The sequence below is a fragment of the Phytophthora sojae genome (assembly GCF_000149755.1).
Source record: "Phytophthora sojae unplaced genomic scaffold PHYSOscaffold_1, whole genome shotgun sequence".
Taxonomy (NCBI): domain Eukaryota; phylum Oomycota; class Peronosporomycetes; order Peronosporales; family Peronosporaceae; genus Phytophthora; species Phytophthora sojae.
In genome coordinates, this window is record NW_009258115.1 from 9,674,863 (window position 1) to 9,700,986 (window position 26,124).

Here is a 26,124-nt window from a genome sequence, read left to right on the forward strand (position 1 = left end):
CGTAGTTGTAGCTGGCGTCGTCGTTCCTCCACTGGGCATTGTTGGCCCCGCGTCCACGGCCATTGCCATTGCCGCCGCGTCTTGGGCCCCGATTCTCGTCCTTCTGCTTGGTCCAGCACTTGTCAATCGTGTGCCCCAATTTCCCGCAGTTCGTACACTGGCGAGACTCTCGGTCGGTGTTGAACGCCTTGGCCGCATTCTCCGTCTTCACCGTCGCCGTCTTCTCGCCTTGTCTCTTGATGTGCTCATTCGTCAGCACCTTCACGACGTCTTGCGATCGTAGTTCAGCGCTGCTCATCTCCAAGTTCAGCACGACGTTCTCGTAGCTCTTGGGGAGGCTGCGCAACAGGCAGATCGCCACGTCCTCATCCTCCATCTTGGCGCCGATGCTGCTGAGCTTGGCGCTGATGTTGAGGACCTCGTTGCAATGATGCAAGACGTTGCCGCCTTCCGACATCTCCATGCTGAAGAGTTGGCGCTTCAGGTAGATGCGTCCAGCCTTCTGCGAACCACCGTACAGCGTCTTCAGGCGCGTCCACGCAACCCACGCTTCCTCGCAGTCGTCGACCACATGGTGGTAGTCCGCGTCCATGTGGAGCAACATCAGTCCGAACGCGATGTTGCTCGACTTGACGTAGTCGTCCTTGGCCCGCGAGTCCGTGAAGCTCGGCGTCGTCTCGTGGTTCACGACATGCCACGTCGACTTGGTCAGGAACACGCCACGCATGTAGCGGTTCCACGTCGCGTAGTTGTCCCCGTTGAACTTGTCAATGGAGACCTTGGTCGAGGCGTCTTGGGCAGAGGACATGGTGCTTGGGCTCATAACCTGATGGAAGGTATGGATCTTGGACACGAAGCTCGGACGAAGCGGAGGGAGGGACGTCGCAGACGGCGGGACCGGAGCGAAGGCACTTGAGGGGTAGAATGAAGATTCGAAAGTGATTGAATTGTTGGAGCTTACACCCTACTGTTATAGACACGCGACCCTGCGTCCTATCACCTAGTGCATCTAATCAACCATCACTCACCGGTGTTCATCCAATCATCCTACTCGTCTAATCATCGGTGGCGTAAACAACTTACCGTAATCACCATAATCAACGTGGGTTCGGATTGGACCGGTTCGGGTTAACCGGTTAATGGGTACAACTGGTACACAGTACCCAAGACCAGCAACCCTCAATACTTGTTCTTCAGTCGGAATAGGCACCCAGTGCCCGCGCTCCCAGATTGCCTGTGCGTGCTTGTGCATGATGTCTACGACGTCCTCCATCAGCTTGAGCGCTTTCGTGGAGAGCAGCTCTCGCTCATGGAAGTAGAACACTCGGAAGCGACCCTGAAGCATAGTCTCCCAGGGTTTAGAATCCAGGACTTCTTGGTATGCCTCACGGTCCCAGCGCTCGTGAACAACGTCGTACGAATACTTGTGGATCTCGTATTCTGGGAACCCAGGAGTCTGGCAAGACGCCCTCTTGGTCGAGCTTGGATATTGCACAAGAACCCCATAGATGCGCCAGGAAGTCTCGTTGTCCTCAGGGTCTTCGGCCGTCATCAACTCACTGGAAGTGAGCTCCGAGTATGATTTCCGCGCGAGCGCCGACGGATGCTTGGAGCGTGATGTAGCCTTGGACCCCTGAGTGGCAGAAGTGTCTTTCTTGTTTCCTGTGCGACGCTTTTTCTTCGACTTCGAGTTGGAACCCTGAGGTTTCTTGCTTGATTCAGAACGGGGGCGCTTAGCAGGAGGCTTGACTTCCAGGGGTTCTTCTACCTCATTGTCGTCCTCTGCGTCGTCGTTGTCCTCTGCGTCGTCGTCGTCCTCTGCGTCGTCGTCGTCCTCTGCATCCTCGATGTCCTCCAGAGTTTCAGGGGCGACCTCCTCCTCCTCCTCTTCAGAGCTCCCGCTAGAGGCGCTCTCCTCAGGTTCCTGGGTGGGAGGCTGGTAGTCCGGGTCGTTCTCGATGTCGTCCACCGTGGAATCGGCGTCCTCATCAGGGTACACCATGTGGTCATCGAGGTTCCCCCAGGGTGGTGGCACATCACCGCGTCGAAGGCACCTGTCCAGACGTTCATCCGCCATTTTGTAATAAGCATCAGGGACGTACTTACTCCAGGGGGTCTTGTCAAGGTGACGCCAGTACATAATGCCCACGAGCATCTTGATCAGCTGCGGCTGTCGGAAGTGCCCGTGAGCTGCGCGGTCGCTGCCAATCCACTCCATTCTCCGTCCTCTAACCGAGAATCCTGTCTGTCGGTCATCGCGTCACGCTTTCCGCCCCTACAGCCTAAACCTTTCAATTAGACTACGCTACCGCGGCCTTATTGCATACATTATTCACTCATCAAGTCGCCTCGCACTGGCTTTTAAACTATTTACGAAATTACAAAACTAGACACAATCACGCTAAAAATCGTACTTACGCGGAAATAATCGGACTTTAACGGGTGTGATTATCACATCCCCCATTTTGAAAGTTGGCGCGCGGTGGGCGGACGGACGGAGGCAACGAGCGGGAGGGCGCGTGGCGTACGGGAGTGAGCAGCGGAGCGCAGCGGCAGCGGACACTGCTACAGTGAGTACATGCATACATCTACATAAATAAACTACTTTACGGTTTCGGGAGTTCCGCCTGTTGGGATAACTGGTACCTTCAGGGCAGTCGATGGATTACAGTTCGGAATTAGGGGTAGACTGGTGCTTATTAATTAGGGGTAGACTGGTGCTGATTAATGGCAGGATCTTGCTGCAGTCCGACAGTCGCTTCCATAGGAACGATAGTCGCATCAGCCAAGTGACAACAATGCACTCCAACTCAAATCAAAATCGATCATATCCCAGGTGCCCTAACTCTTGCGCTTCAACAAAACAATTTTAGAAAATGCTGCTCGAATTGCGCGCAGCGCACAACAGCATGGGCGTGCGCAATTTCGAATTACTGTTACTAAGTACTGTACGCCATGCACCAAGAGCAATAACGCGTTATAAATCCAGATAAAAGATGCAGAGTAGGCGTAGAATAGTAGTGACACTGGCAACGCATGCAGCTTTCAAAATAAATGCGCGCTGCTACCCTAGATACGTGTACCGTAAACTACTGCAGCATGCACATAATGCAGCTTAGTGTAGACATTGTCGTTAGAGCAATATATATATATGAAGCTATTGGCCGGACCCCGGGGTCCCGCATCATGTACCGATGGCGACCGGAATTATTTATTTTTATCGGCGGGGCAGTGATTGTTAGAAATGGTGACTTGGGTTGAAAAGGAAGAGCACTTGAGCAGTAGTTGGCAAAATGCAAAGTGATTCGATTCAGGTCCTTAGTTCGCAACCGCGTGCTACCTCTAAGCCTGCTACTGGATACCTCTTACTGGATACACCCTACTGGATTCTCTACTGGATACACAGTTACCTTATCCAATCAGAGAACGCCACGTCGATGCCCATCTTGTACCCACAATCCTGTACCCACAATAATGGCGTAATCACCGTGACGTAATCATCGTCCCGTAATCACCTGAATGATTGCGGTACAACACAGTAAAGGTCACGCCAACCTCACTGATGACGCGTTCGCGTCACACGGTCGCTTGGCGAGGCGTCGTCACATCAGTCTTGACAACACTCCCACTCGACTCGACAGCGACCACGATGCCCAGCTTCGTCCTGAGCGCGTCGAACTGCGGCGCCGCGATCGGCATCGTCATGATGTCCGCCAGCATGTCGAGTGTCGAAACATACTGCAACACCACTTGACCGTCTTCCCCCTTCTCGCGCACGAAGTGGTAGCGAATGTCGATGTGCTTGGTGCGCTTGTGGAACTCCGGGTTCTTGGCCAACGCGATGGAGCCTTGGTTGTCCTCGTAGATCTTCACCGCTTCATCGCTCGCCATCTCGCCCAGCTCGCACAGAAACACCTTGAGCCACACCGCCTCCTGCGTGGCCTCCGACAGCGCCATGTACTCGGCTTCCGTCGACGAGAGCGCCACCGTGCGCTGCTTCTTGCTTCGCCAGCTGATGCATCCGCCGTTCATCATGAACGCGTAGCCGCTCGTACTCCGTCGAGACTCGATGTCGCCGGCCCAGTCCGCGTCCGAGTAGCCTTGCAGTCCGTCCTCGCTGCTCGCTTGAAACACGAGGCCGTGCGTCTTCGTGCCTCGGATGTAGCGGAAGACCCTGCCAGTGTGTCGGACATGGGTCCGCTGCGAACTGGCTCAGCACTCCCACTGCCGCTGCGAGGTCCGGACGAGTCCCCACCATGAGATACATGAGGCAGCCCACGGCGTTCCGGTACGGAACATTCGCCATGGTCTCGTCGTGCTTGCAGCCTCCCTCGCACATGGCCTTGGTCAGCTTCAGACCCGGATCCTGCGGTGTCTTCACAGGGTTGCTCTCATCCATCTTGAACTTCTCGAGAATGTCCTTCGCGGACTTGGTCTGCCGCACCGACACCTTCCCAGTCGCCACATCTTGCTCGATCTCCATACTGAGAAAGTACTTGAGCTGGCCCATGTCGGTCATCTCGAACCGGTCACTCAGCGCCTGCTTCGTGTCCTTCAGCATCCCGTCGCTGCTGCTGGCGAGGACCAGATCGTCCACGTACAGTGCCACGAACATCATGTCGTGATTGTCCCGCTTCAAGTAGATGCAGTGGTCGGACTCGCACTTCTTGAACCCCAGCTTCAACATGAACTCGTCGATCGTCTTGTTCCACATCCGCGGCGACTGCTTCAGGCCGTACAGCGAACGCTTGAGCCGGCACACGTAGTCGGGTCGATCTCCGTCCACATATCCGTCCGGCTGCGCCATGTAGATGTCCTCGTCCAACAAGCCGTTGAGGAACGCGGTCTTCACATCCATCTGGTGCACTGTGAGCTTGTACTTGGCCGCCAGACTCAGCAACACCCGAATCGACGTGAACTTGGCCACCGGCGCGAACGTCTCGTCGTAGTCGATGCCGTACTTCTGCGAGAACCCCTTCGCCACCAGTCGCGCCTTGAACCGCTCGATCTCTCCAGACTGGTTCTCCTTCAACACGCGACCGCTCTCGATCTCCTCGAACCGATACGCCTTCTCGTGCTCCGAGTACCCGAGGAAACGACAGCGCACCGACCGAGCGTCGAACTTCGACCGCTTCTCCTTCGGCACGTGCACGTACGCGTGGCACCCGAACACCTTGAGGTTGGCCAGCAAAGGCTTCTTGCCGGTCCAAACGTGGTGCGGCGACTTGTCGTGACTGATGGCGCGCGTCGGACACCGGTTGCGGAGGAACGTGGCCGTCATCACCGCTTCTCCCCAGTACTCCTTCGACAACCCGGCGTGCTCCAGCATGCAGCGCGCACACTCCACCAGCGTCCGATTCATTCGCTCGGCCACTCCGTTGAGCTGAGGCGTGTATGGTGGCGTGAACTTCTGCTCGATGCCGCGATCCGCACACAACTTGGCCATCGCACCCGAAGTGTACTCGCCGCCGTTGTCGCTCCGAAGCACCTTCACTCGCTTGCCGGTCTGCGTCTCAGCCAACGCGACGAACGCAGCGAACTTGGCAGTCACCTCTGACTTGTTCCGTAGCAGGTACACCACGCAGAAGTGCGACTTGTCGTCGATGAACGTGACGAAGTAGCGCTTGCCTCCGAACGTCGCCGTCTGCATCGGACCGCACACATCGCTGTGGACCACCTCCAGCACTTGCTTCGCACGGTTCGGCGACGACTTCATGAAGCTTACTCGCGTTTGCTTGCCGAGTGCGCACCCGTCGCACACCTCCCACTGCTTCACCGACGTCATTGGGATGCCAGTGCCGTAGCCCTTCTTGACGATGGCGTCGAGACCACCATGGCCGATGTGACCAAGTCGAAGGTGCCAGAGGTACGACGTGGTGTCCCCTTGGCGATTCTTCGAGCTTGCCGCATTGGCCTCGTCAGCAGGCGTCCTCGGCGTCATGCAGAGCTTGAACAGTCCTTTGCCTTCGCGAGCGCCGAGCTTCCACTTGAGACCCTTCGTTTCCGCGAAGCACCCGTCGCTCTCGAAGGTCACTGGCCCGACGTCCTTGGTGAAGCGGCCGACGGAGAACAGGTTGCGCGACAGCTTCGGGATGTGCCACACACCCGTGAGCACACCCTTCTTCATGCCGCGCGGTGTCTGCATCGACATCACGATGTCGCCGCTCCCCACCGCCTGAACCACGCCGTCGTCCGCCAGATGCACGTCCACCGGAGAGATCTTCTTGTAGTTCTTCATGTACTCCTTCGAGTACGTCATGTGCTGCGTCGCACCTGAGTCGACCAGCCACATGCCGCTCAGCTTGGAGGCACCGTGTCGCCACCAACCGAGAAGAGGAAGTCGCCAGAGTCATCTTCGACCTGCGCGACGTTCGCTCGTTGCGGCCTCTGCCGCCCCCCGTTCTCGCGGATCCGCACCGGACACTTGGCGATCCAATGTCCGTGCTCGCCGCAGTAGTGACAGGCGCTCGTCCTCTGCGCTTGTGCCTGCCGTCCCTTGCGCTTCCCGTTGTCGCTTGTCATGAACGCTTGACCTTGAGCGTGCGCGGTTCCGTCAGCACCGCCACCTTGTTCCTTGCGCTTCATGTCCTCGTGCAGGAGCCGAGACGTCACGAGCTCCCACGTCAGCGTGTCGGAACGCGATTCCAACGCCGTGATGAGGAACTGGTACGACTCGCTCAGACTGGCAAGAAGCGTGATCACCAAGTCGTCCTCGCTGACCGGAGCGCCGACCGCGTCGAGCTGTTCCGCCAGCGTCTTGAGCTTGTTAATGTGCTCCAGCACATCATCACCTTCGTCCATCGTTGTCGTGAAGAACCGTCGACGAAGAAAGAGCTTGTTCGCCAGGCTCTTCTTCTCGAAGTGTCCCTCGAGTCTTGACCATGCATCATGCGCGTCCTTCGCCGACCGCACCAGCGGCAGCTGCGAGTCCTCCATCGCGAGGCAGACGATCGCCAGCGCCTTGCGCGACTTCTTGCGAAACGTCGCTTGGTCCGCCGCGGTCGTGCACTGCTCGAGCTTCACTTCCCCACTCGTCACTTCCCACAGTTCGCGCTCCTCCAGCACCATCTGCATCTTGAACTTCCATGTGTGGAAGTTGGTTCCGTCGAACTTGTTGATGCGGGCGGTCGCGGTTGGGGCGGCGTCCATGGCGAAGGCGTAGTCGGGGTCTTGGTCAGAGAAGACGGGGCTTGGGCTCATAACCAAAAAGGAAGAGCACTTGAGCAGTAGTTGGCAAAATGCAAAGTGATTCGATTCAGGTCCTTAGTTCGCAACCGCGTGCTACCTCTAAGCCTGCTACTGGATACCTCTTACTGGATACACCCTACTGGATTCTCTACTGGATACACAGTTACCTTATCCAATCAGAGAACGCCACGTCGATGCCCATCTTGTACCCACAATCTTGGCGTAATCACCGTGACGTAATCATCGTCCCGTAATCACCTGAATGATTTCGGTACCACACAGTGAAGGTCACGCCGACCTCACTGATGACGCGTTCGCGTCACACGGTCGCTTGGCGGGGCGTCGTCACATCAGTCTTGACAACAGAGGGTACCGGAATGGCGAGTGACCTAACCTATAAACGCCTAGGTTCAAAATTTGTTCAAGTTGAAAAGCTAAACAATGGAGAGCTGAAAATTGTATACCCGAATCGTAAGATCGTAGGAAAGAGACGTTCTATAACCCCTGAAGTAGCTGATTTTCTTAAAACGCTTATTTATGATAAGATCGTAGACCAAAAGGCATACGACAATCTACCAATGGATGATAAGCGGCTATTTCACGAAATCATGCGGATTACGCATACTCAATATGAATTTTAGAATCAAATGCAAGATCCCAGAGAAGCTCTGAAGCAGGAATATATAAAGTTAAAAGGAGAACTCATGCTTGGGAATGATAACCCAGAGATTATTAGAGAGCTAAAATCCGTGATGGTAGATATGTATTCAGCAAAGTTAATCTCACATGAAGAATTTAAAGACGTTTTAATGCATATAATATAGAAGTAGCCATGACTCTAATTATTGCGAATACAAGATTAGTTGATACTAAGAATGCATATAGACGTGAGGCAAATAGTAACTTAAAAGAACTGAAAGGTATCATGAAAAGGTTAACCGTTCAAGATACCAATTCTGTTGATAAAGTACTAACCGATACAAGAGGCGCATCAGTATCTGTTTGGGCGCCTCAGTCAAAAAGGAAAAAAAAGAAAACTTTGTGGTGTAGTACCCTGCGGAAGAAGTGGGCGCGCCGGGCGCCGGAGGAAGAAGGCGCCGGGACGCGAGTGATGGACTTCGACGCGGCTGATGGAACGCGACGCGGATTGATGGGCGCGACGCAGGGCCGAGCTCGACGGGAAAGTCGGCGTGGGTGATGGGCCGTGAGACACGGTGCCAGAATTCAGTGCGACGCGTAATCATCCGACGGGTCGACCAGCGCATCCGGTTCTGCAAGATGCGCCGAGCAAAACGCGCCGACCCTAACCCCCGCCGACCAAAACGCGCCGAGGTAAGATCTTGATTGCGCCACGCAAACCAGGTTGAAGGACGGCAGTGCAAGCACGACAGAAGTAGGGATGGGCCCAGAGCGGTAGGCTTAGTAAGCAGTAGTACAGAGTAGCCAGTAGCTAGGGCATAGGATAGGGTAACGACTCAGTCCCGAAATTTCTCTGAACCACATATTGAGGGTTGCTGGTCTTGGGTACTGTGTACCAGTTGTACCCATTAACCGGTTAACCCGAACCGGTCCAATCCGAACCCACGTTGATTATGGTGATTACGGTAAGTTGTTTACGGCACCGATGATTAGACGAGTAGGATGATTGGATGAACACCGGTGAGTGATGGTTGATTAGATGCACTAGGTGATAGGACGCAGGGTCGCGTGTCTATAACAGTAGGGTGTAAGCTCCAACAATTCAATCACTTTCGAATCTTCATTCTACCCCTCAAGTGCCTTCGCTCCGGTCCCGCCGTCTGCGACGTCCCTCCCTCCGCTTCGTCCGAGCTTCGTGTCCAAGATCCATACCTTCCATCAGGTTATGAGCCCAAGCACCATGTCCTCTGCCCAAGACGCCTCGACCAAGGTCTCCATTGACAAGTTCAACGGGGACAACTACGCGACGTGGAACCGCTACATGCGTGGCGTGTTCCTGACCAAGTCGACGTGGCATGTCGTGAACCGCGAGACGACGCCGAGCTTCACGGACTCGCGGGCCAAGGACGACTACGTCAAGTCGAGCAACATCGCGTTCGGACTGATGTTGCTCCACATGGACGCGGACTACTCGACGACTGCGAGGAAGCGTGGGTTGCGTGGACGCGCCTGAAGACGCTGTACGGTGGTTCGCAGAAGGCTGGACGCATCTACCTGAAGCGCCAACTCTTCAGCATGGAGATGTCGGAAGGCGGCAACGTCTTGCATCATTGCAACGAGGTCCTCAACATCAGCGCCAAGCTCAGCAGCATCGGCGCCAAGATGGAGGATGAGGACGTGGCGATCTGCCTGTTGCGCAGCCTCCCCAAGAGCTACGAGAACGTCGTGCTGAACTTGGAGATGAGCAGCGCTGAACTACGATCGCAAGACGTCATGAAGGTGCTGACGAATGAGCACATCAAGAGACAAGGCGAGAAGACGGCGACGGTGAAGACGGAGAATGCGGCCAAGGCGTTCAACACCGACCGAGAGTCTCGCCATTGTACGAACTGCGGGAAATTGGGGCACACGATTGACAAGTGCTGGACCAAGCAGAAGGACGAGAATCGGGGCCCAAGACGCGGCGGCAATGGCAATGGCCGTGGACGCGGGGCCAGCAATGCCCAGGGGAGGAACGACGACGCCAGCTACAACTACGACTACGGCTATGATCGAGTGGCGTTCGCGGTCTCACTGGAGTGTGGCATTTCGACGGGCAAGAATGTGTCCGGGTTGTGGGCGGTCGACAGCGGCGCAACGCACCACATCTGCAACGACAAGGCCAAGTTCGCTCATTTGATTGAGCGGAATGAAGGCGAACTTTCGGTGGCCGACGGCAACAAGGCGGCCATCATGGGTGTGGGGACCATCGTGGAACGAGTGGTTCTGCCCAACGGCGACGAGCGCGACATCGAGATCAAGAACGCGCTGTACGTCCCAAGCATGAGCAAGAATCTGCTTTCGGTGCCACAGATCAACAAGAGTGGTCTGTTCCAAGTCGTGTTCGACAGCACCAAGATGCAGATTGCGCACAAGGGCTCCAAGCAAGTGGTGGCGACGGCAAACCTCGTGGATGGACTCTACTGGCTCCAGACGCCTCAGCGATCGGCGAATGCGGCGACCAGTGGGAAGACGGTCGACTTACACGCGCGTATGGGTCACGCACCGGTGGAGGTGCTTCGCAAGATGGTCGACAACAACATGATCAAGGACGCGAAGGCACCTTCCAAGTCGAGTGGACCAAGCGTGTGTCGCGGCTGCCAGCAAGGGAAAATGGTCCAGAAACCGTTCCCAAGCAACCGTGACAAGCGTCACTACGACACGTTCGAGCTGCTCCACTTCGACGTGTGCGGCCCCATGGAAGAAGAGTCACTGGGTGGCAGCAAGTATCTGCTGCTGATCGTGGACGAAGTCAGCGGATGCATGAAGGGGTTCTGCCTGCGTGCCAAGTCGGAGAGCGAGGACTGCATCAAGATGTACGTCACGAAGGTGCAGACGCACTTCGGCAAGAAGGTCAAGTTTGTGCGGCACGACGGAGCCCGTGAGTTCGCGACCAACTCGCTCAAGACCTTCTACGAAGTCGAAGGCATCGAGCAGCAAACCACGGTTCCGTACGCGCACCAGACCAACGACACGGCAGAACGCGCCATCCGGACCATCGTCACGATTGGCCGCAGCATGCTGCATCACGCCAAGCTGGACAGAGCTTCTGGGCTGAGGCGGCCATGACAGCCATCTACGTGAAGAATCGTCTGCCATCACCCAAGATCGAACACAAGACTCCGTTCGAGATCGTTTACAAGTCCAAGCCGAGTGTGAAGCACATGCGTGTGTTCGGATGCCAGACGTACATCCTGACGCCGAAGGAAAGACGGCGCAAGTGGGACCCCAAGGCTCGCGCCGGGCTGTTCCTCGGCTACGAAGAAGTGTCCAAGGCGTATCGAGTTTATGACATCGAGGCGGGGCAGGTGGTTATCAGTCGCGATGTCAACTTCGATGAGTCGACCTTTGGACTTTCGACGCATACTTCGGATGAAGACGTCGATGATGCTGTGCTGGACTTGGACGCGCTGGACCTGGACGACAACGATGGACCGCGCCAAACGAGCTTCAAGCAGGCGGGGAAGCGCAAGTACCGACCGAGTGGCGACGACAACACTGCCAGAAGATCGCGCCCCGTTCGCCACCGAGCTGGCTTAGAAGAAGCAAGTGCGCCGGACGTATCCTCCTCGCGCCGAGCCGACCCCGACGAAGAAGAAAAGTCTGGGGACCAAGATGAAGACGACGACTCGACGCCTCCAGTGTTTTGGCGTGCCAGTGCCAACGCTGTGGAAGCAGCAGCCGATCTATCGGAGCCGACGACGTTCCAAGAGGCTGTGAACGGTCCTGATCAAGTGCACTGGCGCAAAGCGATCCGCGCGGAGCTCAAGTCGATGCGACTGCGTGGTGTGTTTCGAGCTGCCAAGTTGCCTAACGGACAACGCGCCATCGATACCAAGTGGGTGTTCAAGATCAAGCGCAAAGCGGACGGCTCGATCGAGATGTACAAAGCGCGCCTCGTGGCCAAGGGCTTCAAGCAGAAGTACAGCATTGACTACACCGAGACGTTCTCGCCCGTGGTCAAGTATGTGACGCTGCGCATGGTGATCGCGATTGCTAAGTATTTTGGCTGGCCCCTCGACCAACTCGACGTGGTGACAGCATTCCTGTACGGGATAATGAAGGAGGTGGTCTTCTGCGTGGTTCCGGAAGGCGTCGAACTGGATGGTGACTTCGACTGCCTGGAACTGGTGAAGGCCATCTACGGTCTCAAGCAAGCTTCGCGAGTGTGGAACGAGACCTTCGACGAGTTCGTGTGCTCCATCGGCTTCCAAGTGTCGGCCTTCGATCCGTGCCTCTACATTAAGGTGGTGGACGGTCACTGCGTGCTTGTACTGGTGTACGTGGATGACGTACTGATTACCAGGAGTTCGCCCGAGCTGATCGCACGCACGAAGACCGACCTGAAGACGCGCTTCGAGATGACCGACAGCGGCAAGTGCGCGTTTGTTCTTGGGATCGAGTTGGTGGACGGCCCGGACGGCAGCGTGGCCATGTGCCAGCGGCGATACGTGGACGACATCCTGAAGCGCTTCGCCATGGACGAGTGCAAGGCCGTGGTGAGTCCGGTGGACATGAGCACTCGACTGGTTCCAAGCGACGCGACGACCAAGGTGAACGCTCCGTTTCGCGAAGCTGTTGGTGCTCTGATGCACCTGATGACCGCCACGCGCCCAGACATCGCGTACGCCGTTGGCTATGTATCGCGCTTCATGGAGAACCCCCAAGAGGAACACTGGGTTGCGGTCAAGCGTATTTTTCGCTACCTGCAAGGCACCAAGACGCATGGGATCTGCTTCAAGCCGGGCGACAAGATCGACTTTCGTGGCTACTCGGACGCGGACTGGGCCGGCGACCTCGCCGACCGCAAGTCCACTTCAGACTACACGTTCATGCTCATGAGTGCGCCTGTGAGCTGGGGAAGCAAGAAGCAATGAAGCGGAGTACATCGCGCTCAGTCTGGCTGCAAGTGGATTCATCACCATATCGGCCTACACGGGGGGTCTTGTGCACGGCGGTTATCAGGCCGGTGCGGTCCTTCGCCTAGGCAGCGCGTTATCGGGCGCCCACCTAAACGGTATACGTTTAACGTGCCTTTGTTCCAGCACGGGTCTGTGGGGGGTGAGCACCCGAACCAGCAAACGACGGGGGGCCGCGATATCGAGGCGGCTCTACTTGCCGGCGCTTGGTGGTTCCCCTGGAACCTCGGAGAAGACGGGAGGTCTTTGTGGTTCAGAGAAATTTCGGGACTGAGTCCTTACCCTATCCTATGCCCTAGCTACTGGCTACTCCGTACTACTGCTTGCTAAGCCTATCGTTCTGTGCATATCCCTACTTCTGTCGTGCTTGCACTGCCGTCCTTCAACCTGATTTGCGTGGCGTAATCAAGATCTTACCTCGACGCGTTTTGGTCGGCGCGTCTTACTTGGCGCGTCTTGCTCGGCGGGGATTAGGGTCGACGCGTTTTGCAGAGACGGGGCGCTGGTCGACTCGTCGGATGATTACGCGTCGAGTTGGACTCTGTCGCTGTGTCTCGCGGCCCATCACCCGCGTCGACTTTCCGTCGACCTCTGCCGCGCGTCGCCCCCATCAATCGCGTCGCGTTTCATCAACTGCGTCGAGTTCATCATCCGCATCCATCAGCATTCGTCTCGGCGCCTTCTTTCACCGACGCCGACGTGCCCGCTTCCTCGCTGGGCACTACACCACATCCGTCCCGCTGCCACGCACGCGCACTCCCCAGGTGGGTGTGTCGTTGCAGAACCTGCCCCGCGTGTTGGCCGCATCTCGATTCGTCGAATTCTTTGTCGTCTCCGTCCGCTTCGTTGCCATTCAAGCATCATGGTTCGCGCTGGCGACTTCTGCGTCGAGGAGAGCGGGCCCGACACGGGCAACCTCGAGGCTGCGCAGACATCGTCGTCTATGCAAGCAGAGCACATCGGTCTCGCCTCCCTGATCCGTCCGATCAGCTCGCGGTAGCCCAAGCTGCCTCCCCCCGGTCCAATCGCGACTCGGCGCTACCGTGGCGGAATGCGATCAAGCGCAGCAATCCTTCGTAGCTGCAGAGCAGCAACGCGGCGTAGCTTTTGCCGAGCGAGACCGCGCGCACGACGCTTCCAGCATCGCGAGGGACCAAGTGCGTCAAGCTTCGGCTCTCCAAAAAGGAGTGCAACATCGCCGTCACCGAGAGAGACCAGGTCCATCGCGCTCGGACGGCGACGCACTACCCTTGTTGGGCATCTCACCCTTATCCGTAATGCGCCCACGCAGAGCCGTGCGGAAGCCGAGTCGGCGCAGCGTTTAACGAGCCGCTGTTAGTAGACCTTCGGCGCAATAACGCGTTCCTTGTGACCCACGCCAAAGAACTCCGGCGGGGCGCGACGCGTATCCGCGACTTGGAGGAATCGGCGAGTTTCAGGCCACGTCTCGCGCAGCTGGGAATACGTCGCGTGGGGGGGGGGGGGGGGGGGTAGCGGCGAGATGCCGCTAGCGCTCAAGTCCACCGTTTCAGCGCTCACGTAATCGAGCTGGAGGACGAGCACGACGTGGCCATCCAGGACCGCGACGAGCATGACGCGGTTTGAGGACGGGTGCTTCGGGAAGCGCGTCGAGGTTGGTAGATGGCGTAGCACGTGCGCGATGGACTTCCAGAACGGCTTGCCGGTGTCGTCACGTCCGTAGGCGGGCACATTGACACCTACGACCTGATCCGTCGACGTGAAGCTTCCGTCGCGGTGGAGATAAACGCTGTGGCCTGCGGAGTCAAGCCGAGCGGCGGCTCCCGCTGCTCCTGTCTCGCCTCCACTACGTCGAGTACGGGTGTCAGCGTGCGTTCTGCCGCCCCCGTTTCCGGTCCTGAGGCTAAGACCTCGTTAACCGCGGATACTCATCGGGCTCCGACGCACCGTCCAGGTCCGACGCTTCGTCCAGGTCCGGCGTCTACTCCGCCGCCAGCTTCAGCGGGTGTCCGCCGACCGCGGTACAGCGGAGCCGAGGAATCAACGCGTCACGGGTGCAGGCCTCTCAGTTCGGTCTCGACTCCATCGTCTTCGCCTTCGTCTCGGCTGCTGCTGTCGATCGAACGCGCCAGGTCACAGCGCAGTTCCAGGCCGAGGCCTCGGACAGCGACGCCTAAGCGCGCCGGCCTCAGACCAAGTGGCGACGTCCCTCGTCGCGTTCACTGACATGGACCCATTGAGGGGCCCTAGTGCCACACGTTGTCGTTGCTCGTAGTCGCTGTAGCCGTAACTCCAACACGTAGGCCTTGCTCTTTTCCTTCGTTTCTTTCCACTTCTTCACATCTTTTATGAGACGGCCCTCCGCCATCTCATCTTCAGCAACAGGCTGGTCCTCCACACTTTCCTCATTCAACCCCTCGCTCCGGCCATTCCCAGAGTCGAGGCTCTCCGCCTATCAACCTGTCGGCAGCCACCCTGCCAACTTCCACCGCGCCACTAAAGGCGCTCACCCACCAGGGCTCGGCTCAGCCGCCCCACGTCCTCGCGTGAAATCGCCGCAAGACGGTAACGACCAGCGTGCTGTCGCGAGAAGTCGCACCGCCACTTTCCGCAGTTGAGATCCAGTTCGTCGGTACAGCCTCTCCAGGTCACGTCGGACTCGCGGCGCGCGCAGCCAGGTCGGGAAGCCCGACCGGCATGCAGCTCCAAGGACTTCTCCCCTTCGGAAGCATCCTCGTCCAGAGCGAGTGTCAGGCTGTGCTCCAGTAAACACGTATCGGTGGAGTCAAACGGTCCGTTCGTTGACACCGCCAAACACGTCGCGGCGTGTGACGGAAACTCTTCAACGGGGTTTTGCTTAGAGGTGCGGAAGTCGAAAGACAGTTGGTAAAGCGAGTTACTCGTCTCGCGACGCGATTTGTTTGGCCTGCCTTGCGCTTTGGTGCACAACCTGACGCGCCGCATCTGCGCACGCGGTCCGATCTGTAGCGTCCGTCGCTTGGGCTCGGCGCACTGGTGCGGTAGTTTTCCGACGGCGATTATCGCCCTTGACGTACACCGCGGATCTCGGTCGCGCGCGAACCGAAAGGAGAGCGCCAAGTCTACCACGACGCGAACCGTCTCGGCGTGCATGTCCCTGACCTTCGAGTACGCAACGCCGTCGCTCTTTACAGTGCTAGTGTCCCGGCTCACTTCTAGCGGCATCTCGTCGCGGCAGTCGGCGGGCTCGTTCGACGGGGTCGTCCCATTGATCATAGCGCGCACATGCCTCAACTTGGAAACGTCCTTAACCGAAAATTGACAAGGCGTGCAGCCCGTCTCAAGACGTACAGCGTACGTGCTCACACACGGGGCGTCTCGCGGCACAGCGTCGAGCATGAGCTCTAGCCCGTAGGCAGATCCCATTCTGCCGCGATCCCAGCAATATGACATCAACGAATTCACTCCAGCCCTGTTCATCGCCGCGACGTCGCCCCGGGTCCGATCTGCGTCGTCCCCGGCTTGGCCGACTACTAGCACGTTCACCTGCGCGAGTCGGCAGTTCTGAAGGATGCATATCCCTCGGCGCGTCGACTCTGTTCCGTCGCGCGACGAGTCACTCGCGGCGTCCGACACGCTCCTCGCAACCTCGAATTCCCAATCAGCCTCGACGCAAGGTGGGTTTCTGTTTATCGCGTCGTCGCACTCCGAGGGCTGTACTGACGTTGGACCCTCCACGTATTTCGACACTGCAACAGGCCTCCTGATCGGGCTCGACGCGGTCCGCGCTGCAGCAGATTGGATGCCAACTGCCTGCGCTCTCGCCGCGTTGGGGGCACTTCCCATCGCCCCGCGTCTCGCTTCAGCGTGACTGTCCGTCGCGCGATTTAGAACTTCTGACATCCTCGTCGCGCTCAGTCTCGACGTGTTCCGCGCTGCACCCGGCTGGATGCCACCCCCCCCTGCACTCTCGCCGCGTCGGGGGCACTTCCCATCGCCCCGCGTCTCGCTTCAGCGTGACTGTCCGTCGCACGACATTGACCGTGTTTCGTGGCATCTGGTTTCCTGACGATCTCCTCTCGGTGGTGTAGCGTCTCTGCGCACCGGGTCTGCGACGGGTTTCCCGTCGCGTTGCACTCATGACGTTGTAGCTCGCATCCTGCCAGTGCGTCGGACATGCGCTTAAGCTAGTGGGGGAGACCGGGGCTGTCGCAATCCAAGCAATACCGTATCGGCAAATTGACTTCAGCCGTGTCCGTCGTCGCGACTCCGCCCCGAGTCCGATCTGCGACGTGTACACCTTGGTCGACTTCTAGCGCGTTCACCTGCGCGAGTCGGCGGTGCTGTCGAACGCATAGCCCTAGGCGCTTTGACTGGGTACCGACGCGTGACGTGTTTCTCGTAGCGACCCACACGCCACCCAAAAACTTGAATGCACAACCAGATCCGACGCAAGACGCGTCTTCGTCCAGCGCACCGCGCCCCGTAAAATGCCCGGGGCCATGACTCTCTGCGCCTTTAGCCGCTCTGGGAGGGGTCTTGACGAGGCTCGACGGGTTCTGAGCAGCCAGCTCTTGTAGGACACCTGGAGCTCTGCCTCTGGGGTTCGTCGCGCGTGTAGAAGCCGAGTGCATCGTCACCACGAGGACGTATGCCGTCCCGCGCCCCAAATCCATGTTCTCCGGCGTCGGCGGGTCTCGTTCCGGCACGTTGACGACAGGTTTGGCCTCGTCGCAGTTTCCCTCGTCGCGTTCCGCGTCGAGATTTTCCACGTCGAGTTTTTTCGCGTCGCAATCTTCCGCGACGAGGTTGACAGGTGACGCTGTTTCTGGATCTAACGTCCGGGGTCGGATGTCTTCTCGCGAGTGATCCGCCGGCTGTATGACAAACACCCCTGCCCCTGCTGCGCTGGCGTCACCGTCGCTCGTCCCGCGTCTCGCGTCAGTGCGACTGTCCGTGTTGCAACGTGGGTCTGGCACCCTCGTCGCGCTCGGGCTCGACGCGTTCTGCGCTGTAGTAGGCTGGATGACCCCCACCTGAGTCTTCGCCGAGTCGGCACCGTCCTTCGCCCTGTGCATCGCGCCAGTGCAACCGGCCGCCGCGGAGCGTTGACCGCGTTCCCCAGGATCCGATTTCCCGGTGACCTCTCGGCGGTGCATCGTCTCCGCGCACCGGATCTGCGACGAGTTATTCGTCGCGCTGTCTTCTTGATCTCGTCGTACGCATCCAACAGGTGCGTCCGGCCCCGTGTTCCCGCCTCGACGTACGCCGTAACGCGGTTGTACGTGTAGTGCGTCACACGTTCGAAGTCGGTGTAGCTGCAGGCTGCGTGGCTCGTCGCCCGCCTTGCCCGCCATCTTCAGGACCGCAGACTTATTGAGTTCACTGGACATCCGTCGAGTGACAGCTGGTACCTTCGCCAGCAATCCTCCAGGTGGCGCGCCGTGGCATTCGGGCTTGTCCACAGGAAATCGCACCACTCGCCCCGCCGCGGCGTACCCGCCACTTCGATAGATCGCGCAATTCGGACCAGCATCTTGCTCAGGGTTGACCAATCGATCTAGGTTTATGGCGCGGTGCCTCTCTTTTGGTGCAGACCCCGGTGGTCCTCCAGTGCCGCCACCGTCAGGCCCCTCGTCGACCACGTCGAAGTTCACATTCGGCTTGTTCTTCACGGGCTCGAGGGCGGAATGTCGCCAAAGACGCCATTTTCCAGCTTTGTCCCCAAGTCGCATACCGTCGCAGGTCTGAGACCTCGCTACTGACCGTCGCATAGTGTCACATTCGGTCAGTCTCACGTCGTCGCGTCCCCTCGACCCTTCGCTCGACTGTCGCACGGTGTCACATTCCGTCCGTCTCACGGTGTCGCACTTCTGGGACTGCTTCTGGGACTGCTTCTGGAACGGTTCTGAGACGTTCTATCCCTCACATCTCACACTGTCGCACTTGTCCCTGTTGGATTTTGCAACTTGCGCGCGTTCGCTCGACTGTCGCACCCTGTCGCATTGCTGCGACCTTCCGCTGGACGGCGCGCCTCGCGCTTCGTCGCCCGACGCACCTTCGACGAGTTGTTCGACTCGCGACGCTTCAGCTGGGCGCCCCGTATTGTCGCTTCTCTGCGACCCGTGGTCCGACCGTACACACGTCGTTACTACGTCGACCCATGTCTTCAACACCACGCGCGACAGCGTCGAGTGGCCACGCGTCTGCAACTTGCTCACCGACGACGTCTCCACCGCTGGCGCACGGGTCAGCCCCGCTGTTCGTGACTTCACAGCGACTACTGGGTACGATGTGGGCTTGCTATCCGCGTGAACTTCTTCCTCTAGCTCACCTCGACGCGCGTCGAATTCCAGATCTTCGTACGTCGGCCATCCATACATGGGCCAGACGAGCTCGTCGTCACACCAGGTCTCGTCCTCGTCGCAGGTCACTTCATACGCAAGGTTTTGCCAATCTTGGTACTGTCGATTAGTCGCCAGCACGAAGCGGGGCGCAGGCGGAAACACATCAGAGGGTGTCCACCAACCCACGTTCGTGCCTGTGTCGAGCGTTATTGTCTCGTCCGTGACGTTGGTCACCCGCAGGTATGTTTGTCGCTCGATCTTAGTCTTAAACCTGGTTGTAACCCACGTTTTGCTGCGCGTGACCCACAGGCGCGGTGCATCTCGGCTGGAGCGCAGGCGGACGTCGAGTGTTTGCCCTGGGTCGAGTTGCTTAAGTGCGTCGAGTGAGACCGGCCGCACTCGTGCGTCGTAACGCGATTGCTCGGGAGTCGTAGAGGCCCGCGCCGTGCCCAACGGTCGCCTGGATGTCGTCGCAACCGGCACTGCTACGGACATCACGGTGTGATTACCAAGTCCTTGCTGGCGCATCTCCTTCGACGCGTCCCGCGTCGACATTTTCTGCGTCGAGTTTTTCGCGTCGAGATTCTTGGCTCGACATGAACCGCAGAGACATGGGTATTCGACGCCTGAGTTATCGTAGAGCGCGTATTCGCCTCTTCCAGCGCCTTAGGAATTGCTTCCTTCAGATCCGGCAGAACCTTGATACGCTCTGGCGTGACCTCACGGGGCGTAGCGCGCGGCGGCTCGCTCAGATGGTTGAAAACCTCGTCCAGTTCAGGCGAAGTCGTGGTTGAGGTCGCGGCCGTGGTTTTCGGCATCCCGAAGTCCACGTTAAACAAGTCGGCGGGTTCGTCATCTACGTCGCGTCGGGGTTTGGACCTCGACGTGGAATGCACGCTCGACTCAGCCTGGTACGAAGTTATCATCTGCGTTGAGATTGGGCGCGTCCCAGGCGGAGTCACCTTGCGTTGGATGGATCCGACCAGGACCGTCAACGGTCCCAAGACGCCGCGGATCGTACGTGTCCACGACTCGACGTCCCAGTCATACACTCCCGTCCTCTTGGTGATGCCCAAGCTGAAGCCTGATTCGTGCAACATCTCGAAGAGTGTCCCTGCGGCTCGCGTGACGTTCGTGAGCATGTCAAAGTCCGGCACCCGGAAAGGACCCGTGAACTTGATCGCGTTGGGCTTGATGAAACGCAGGATCGGATCGTGCTCCAGCAGCCAGATCAGCTCCACTCCAGCAAGCATATACCTCATCTCTGCTGCAGTGAACTGATTCCCCGTGTCATCGCCTCTCGCCTTGACCGGCGGTCCATCCGCTGAAACCGGCGCGCAGAGCTTCTCCGGAGACTTGCGCTTGCGCGACTCGAAGCTGCTATTGAAGTCCACACTCGATTGGTATCGAGGTGGCGGCGAGGGCGTGGTCGTCGAGGTCTGGGCTGAGCCCGTCGAGGAACTCGGCGCGCCTTGGCCCGCTGAGAAACTCGTCGCGTCTTGTTTGACGGATCCGGCGAGAATCGTCAAGGGCTCCTGCACGACGCGAATCGCGCGCAACCAGGACTTGAGATCCCAGTCGCACAGCTTCTCCATCTCGAAAGATCCCAGCACGAATCCCGAATCACGCAGCATCTGGAAGAGAATCGGCGCGGCGTGGGCGACGCTGGTGAGACTATCGAAGTCCGGCGCGACGAAGGGGCCCGTGAAGTTGCTCATCAGCATGGGCTTGAGGAAGACCAAGATCGGGTCTTGCTCCAGCAGCCGAAAGAGCTCAGTGCGTGCCACGACGTACCGCACCTCTTCGACGGTGTACTGGCGCCCCGCGTCCTTGCCTTGCGGCTTGGACAGCGACGCTTCCGCCGAGTCCGGCGCGCGCAGTTTCTTCTTCTTCCTCCTCTTGGGCGACTTGCGCTTCGTGGCTGCCTTGGCGGTGGGTTGTTGTTGGTCGTCGGCCTTTGCAGGCTTCCGACCGGTAGGACCGCGACTTGCGTCGCGGCCCTTCGCGGCTCCCTCGTCGGGAGCCACATCGGGAACGGCAAACTGTTCTTCGTAGCCCTCCTGGTCGTCGCTGGCCCCGTGGCCTGTCGTGAAGGTTCCCTCAGAGCTCCACGACGCGACAGGTCTCTCACTGTGCTCTCCTGCAGTCGGCGACCTTCCAGCCGACCGCGCACCTGCCTCCGATGCCTCTTGGATCGTTAGCCCGTCATTCGAAGTAGTACTCCCGGGTCGCGGCACCATGGTGGAGTAGCGCCCTCGCAGAAATTTCGCGAATGCGATCTCGCACAAACTCGGCGCGTCTGGATAGCGGTCGCGCCGAGCAAATTATTCCCGGTTGTTGGAGTAGCGTATCTTCGAAATACAGGCCCAAGTCTTCGCAGGCTTCGGAGTTGGGGGTTCTTGTGTTGACGCTTGTTCCTTGTCGTAGGGCGTCGAGCCTTGGGCGTGCGGCGTTATCGGGCCGGCGTTTCCTCGGCGTTCCCGTCGGGCGTGCGGCGTTATCGGGCCGGCGTTTCCTGGGGCTTGTGTGGCGTTATCGGGCCTACACGGGGGGTCTTGTGCACGGCGGTTATCAGGCCGGTGCGGTCCTTCGCCTAGGCAGCGCGTTATCGGGCGCCCACCTAAACGGTATACGTTTAACGTGCCTTTGTTCCAGCACGGGTCTGTGGGGGGTGAGCACCCGAACCAGCAAACGACGGGGGGCCGCGATATCGAGGCGGCTCTACTTGCCGGCGCTTGGTGGTTCCCCTGGAACCTCGGAGAAGACGGGAGGTCTTTGTGGTTCAGAGAAATTTCGGGACTGAGTCCTTACCCTATCCTATGCCCTAGCTACTGGCTACTCCGTACTAATGCTTGCTAAGCCTATCGTTCTGTGCATATCCCTACTTCTGTCGTGCTTGCACTGCCGTCCTTCAACCTGATTTGCGTGGCGTAATCAAGATCTTACCTCGACGCGTTTTGGTCGGCGCGTTTTGCTCGGTGCGTCTTACTTGGCGCGTCTTGCTCGGCGGGTTTTGCTCGGCGGGGATTAGGGTCGACGCGTTTTGCAGAGACGGGGCGCTGGTCGACTCGTCGGATGATTACGCGTCGAGTTGGACTCTGTCGCTGTGTCTCGCGGCCCATCACCCGCGTCGACTTTCCGTCGACCTCTGCCGCGCGTCGCCCCCATCAATCGCGTCGCGTTTCATCAACTGCGTCGAGTTCATCATCCGCATCCATCAGCATTCGTCTCGGCGCCTTCTTTCACCGACGCCGACGTGCCCGCTTCCTCGCTGGGCACTACACCACAGGTTCATCTACGAAATGAAAGGAACTCGGCTGGCACAAGACCTCTGGTACGAGCCATTCTCGCTGAAGCTGGAGCGAGGCGCGAAGAGCTGGTATCGCCAGCTCCCGAAGAAAACGCAACGGAAGTGGAGTCTGCTGAGTGAGGCATTCGCCGACTACTACTGTTCGCAGTTTGACCAGTCGGCACGAGCTCGCTATTACTCGGCTCAGCGAAAGACAACGAGCTGGTGTGTGACTTCCTCATTCGTCTCAACGGATATGCGAAGTCGGCGAAAATCCAGTATGAGGCCGGTGGAGCGGATGCTGCTGACCATGTGGAACACTTCCTGTTGCACTGCGGAGATGATGACATCATGGATCTGCTCTATCCGCAACAGCTCACCGACATCAAGAAGGTCGAGAAGATCATCAACCAGAAGATCCTGGGGGAGCGCCGGAAGAAACAGCGCGACCGTCTCATCGGAAGCCGCAGCCGAGATGCCAAGCGCACCGATTCGCCAACGCACTCGGAAGCTCGGCGGAGTGAGCCGCGCCGAGATGACCGCCGAGATGACCGGCGAAGCCGACGCGACGATGGTCGAGACCGCCGACTAGCGACAGCGCTGCTGGAGGACGACCCGTATGAGCTGGCTGAGAGACGCCAATCCAATCGGCGATCCAACCTCTACGACTCGGACAGCGATCAGAGCGACGACAGCCAGCCGAGCTACTCCGACTCGGCTGTAGACTCGGAAGACGATTACATCGACACCGGGTTCACTAGCAACCGCGACCGTAGATCGGGGGACCGAGGGAACTCAGCTGGGACACCAAGGAGTGATTACCGAAGGGGTCAGCCGAGCTCGGCTGACCGCGCCAGTCGAGGATACGATCGGCGTGACCAGACTGGGCGGCGCAGTGACTCCCGTGAACGCCCTTCGTATGGACCTTGTGCTGCCTGTGGTGGTGCGAACCACTCCGTTCACTACTGCCGCCGTCGCTGCAAGTTCTGCAAGCAATTGCACGATGTCGGTCAATGCGAGCTGTTCCAGCGCTATGAGAAGCTCGCCGCATTTGTCAAGTCCAATGTCGACAAGTCCAAGTTACCTGAAGACCTCCAGGACCTCTACACACCGAGTGATTTAAACTCAGCGGCCCGCCAACACTGACTGGGTTGGATGATACCGGGCTGCCACAGTCAGCTGAGCCAGCAGTAGAGGCGAACTTTGTGTTTGCCTTTGTGGGTGAGGCAGGAAGGCCCGAGGCCCGAGGAGAAGACGACGTATTGGATTGTGAAAGCGATGGACTTGATGGTGAGCTCGGCGAGAGTGGAGAAGAAAGCCGAGCAAGATTGTGCAGTGCAGTTGCGACTCAGCGATCGACGGATGTGACCACAGCCACCAGAGTTATGAAGCTGCTCCCTGGGGAGCAACTCGGCTGGTGGTCGTCACAAAAGTTTGACCGCCGAGTTCGGATGAGAGCTCTCGTTATGGGAGCAGTGAACGACCGGCGTACAAAGATATTGCTCGACACCGGTGCGAATGTGTCGGCAATAAGCGAAGGGTTCGCGAAGAGGCTGCGGTTGAAGCGGTTCACACGCCAGGACCAACAGATTGGCGTTCAAGGTATTGGGAAAGGCAAAGTGGCGACTATGTCACGAGCGATGGTGAAGGTGACGCTCGGCTGGGAGGTCACGTATGAATTTGAAGTATGGATCCTCGATCACCACGCGGGAGTCGAGTTGATTCTCGGTACGGACTTCATGATTCCGACTGGGATCCGCCTGGATCTGTACAACTCGGTGGCGAAGTTACCTCTCGTGAGGTCCCAGAACTCAGCGGATGAACCGAAGGGCGGCCTCTACATCACAGACGGTCCGACCGAACCGGTGAATCTCGAGAGCCGAGTTCCCACCGAGTTCAGGCTGATGAGGAATCAACCGAGTGATGAAACACATGACTTCTGGGTACGCCGGACTAAAGACTGAGTACCGACCGTGGTATTCGACCGGCGTAACCGAGTGGCTCGAGTTCGCCTGACCAACCTTAAGCCGACTTGGACGTGGTGCCCAGCACATTTCCCAGTGGTTGCCTGGGCGCCGCATGGGGTGTAAACTACCCTGAACCGAAAGGGGTGACTACGTGGCCGTCTACCAAGCAGCGGGATTCGGCACTGACTTGCGCCCAGCAATGGGAGAAATTAGCCGAGTCGGAGGAGCGAGCCGAGGCAGAAGCAGTCGATAGTCCACCCTCGACTCTGACAGAGCCAGCGAACTCGGCTACCGCTACCCTAGCGCCTGAGGAAGTAGCATTGAGCGCGGAGGCTACTGCAGACTTGGTCAATGATCCACCTGGTCGAGCAGAGATCACAGTGACGGCTGGTCAAGAAGCGCCCAGCCAAAACGCCTGTGCAGCAGATGAGTGTGAAAGTGAGCGATCCAGCGATCGGTCTGACTGGACGATCATCGATGACCCCGGGCCCAAGCCGCCGAGTCCAAGGCTCGAAGATGAGGTCGATGTGAACGACGAGCCCATGTCGTCAGACCCGGAGGAAGACCTGCGCTTACGTTACCTTCTGGCAGCCAAGTACGTGGAAGAGACAGATGGCCGAGGCGGCTCGGCGGGAGACTCGGCCGAGTTCGAGCACCAGGCAACGAACTTGGAGCTCGAAGACTATGCTCGCGAGGTGGCGTTCCTGCCCGATCTGACTGAAGCGGTGTCGACGCCACTCGACTATGAAGCGCCAAACGCTCGGAGCTCGGCGCACACTCGGCCACAGTCTACTCGGCTGGTGGAAGTATTGAAGAGCCATGAAAAGATCATGATCTCCAGTGGTAATGCCCTACCTCCACCAGCATACGGCGTAGTGTGCGACATCGACGTACAGGGGCATCCGCCAATCCGCCAACGAGCCCGCCGAGTTCCGCTGAAGCATCTCGGCAAGTTGTACGAGCTGCTCAAGGCGCTGCTACGAGCTCGGCTAATCGCCTTCTCGAACAGCCCATGGGCATCACCCATCGTGATTGTCCTAAAGAAGAATGGGGTCGACATTCGGTTGTGTATCGACTACAAGCTGGTAAACGCGATTACGTTGCTCATGGAGTACGCCATGCCGCTAGTGGACGATCTCCTCACGGCGTTGGAAGCGTACCTATGGTTCTGCTCTTTGGATGCTGCTAGCGGTTTCTGGGCGGTCACGATGACTCGACGGGCGCGTTGGATCTCGGCTTTTGTTTGCGCACTTGGCCACTTCGAGTGGCTGCGGATGCCCTTCGGATTAAAGAATGCCCCAATGATCTACCAGCGTCTTATTGATAACGCTCTGTGGGGTTACGTACAACCCAAGGGCGGCTGGAAGGTGTTCGCCAAGCGCATCCAACAAGCGGAAGCCGCCTCAGAAGCTCAGCGGAAACGGCTCGCAGCCGACATCGACTTTGAAGCCAGTGGCCAGACCAAGTTTGAGGCCGACCGCCGAGCTCAAGCTGAGTTTGACCCGTTGGAAGAATTCATTAACAGCCCAGAAGCCGACATGTTCCGGACGGGTGAACCTGATGAATCGCGCCTTGCACCGGTTTTCGACCGGCGATCGTTTGTGGACGATATCTGCTTCGGTGGGAGGACGTTTGACGATTGTTTGGGGACGCTTGACCGATTGCTGCAACGCTTCACTGAATGCCGCATCAGCGTCAGCTTCCCGAAAAGCATCTTCGTCCAACCTAAAGTCGACTTCCCGTCACATGGGGTGACCTCGGCTGGAATCCAAGCCGAC

At 58.4% G+C, this 26,124-nt stretch overlaps 5 protein-coding genes across 5 annotated transcripts; 2 read left to right on the forward strand and 3 right to left on the reverse strand.

Annotated features, from left to right (window-relative positions):
• Window positions 1-1,042: 1,042 nt before the first annotated feature.
• Window positions 1,043-2,224, reverse strand: PHYSODRAFT_476185 (hypothetical protein; the record flags this gene model as incomplete). Its single annotated transcript, XM_009518470.1, has 2 exons — window positions 1,043-1,798; window positions 1,874-2,224. Coding segments are annotated over 2 exons (1,107 nt in total), but the record flags the coding sequence as incomplete, so codon positions are not given.
• A 2,728-nt stretch (window positions 2,225-4,952) lies between these two features.
• Window positions 4,953-5,387, forward strand: PHYSODRAFT_467086 (hypothetical protein; the record flags this gene model as incomplete). Its single annotated transcript, XM_009518471.1, has 2 exons — window positions 4,953-5,230; window positions 5,267-5,387. 2 exons carry the CDS (start codon window positions 4,953-4,955, stop codon window positions 5,385-5,387), a joined length of 399 nt encoding a protein of 132 aa, XP_009516766.1.
• Window positions 5,388-6,583: 1,196 nt separating this feature from the next.
• On the forward strand, window positions 6,584-7,118 carry PHYSODRAFT_466561 (hypothetical protein; the record flags this gene model as incomplete). Its single annotated transcript, XM_009518472.1, has 3 exons — window positions 6,584-6,837; window positions 6,922-6,990; window positions 7,097-7,118. 3 exons carry the CDS (start codon window positions 6,584-6,586, stop codon window positions 7,116-7,118), a joined length of 345 nt encoding a protein of 114 aa, XP_009516767.1.
• An 8,142-nt stretch (window positions 7,119-15,260) lies between these two features.
• PHYSODRAFT_474527 (hypothetical protein) lies at window positions 15,261-15,728 on the reverse strand (the record flags this gene model as incomplete). The annotated part of the gene is made up of 1 exon (XM_009518473.1): window positions 15,261-15,728. One exon carries the CDS (start codon window positions 15,726-15,728, stop codon window positions 15,261-15,263), a length of 468 nt encoding a protein of 155 aa, XP_009516768.1.
• Window positions 15,729-16,930: 1,202 nt separating this feature from the next.
• PHYSODRAFT_251954 (hypothetical protein) lies at window positions 16,931-21,330 on the reverse strand (the record flags this gene model as incomplete). Its single annotated transcript, XM_009518474.1, has 3 exons — window positions 16,931-18,640; window positions 18,680-19,648; window positions 19,702-21,330. The coding sequence occupies 3 exons, from the start codon at window positions 21,328-21,330 to the stop codon at window positions 16,931-16,933; spliced, it is 4,308 nt and encodes a 1,435-aa protein (XP_009516769.1).
• Between the last annotated feature and the right edge of the window lie 4,794 nt (window positions 21,331-26,124).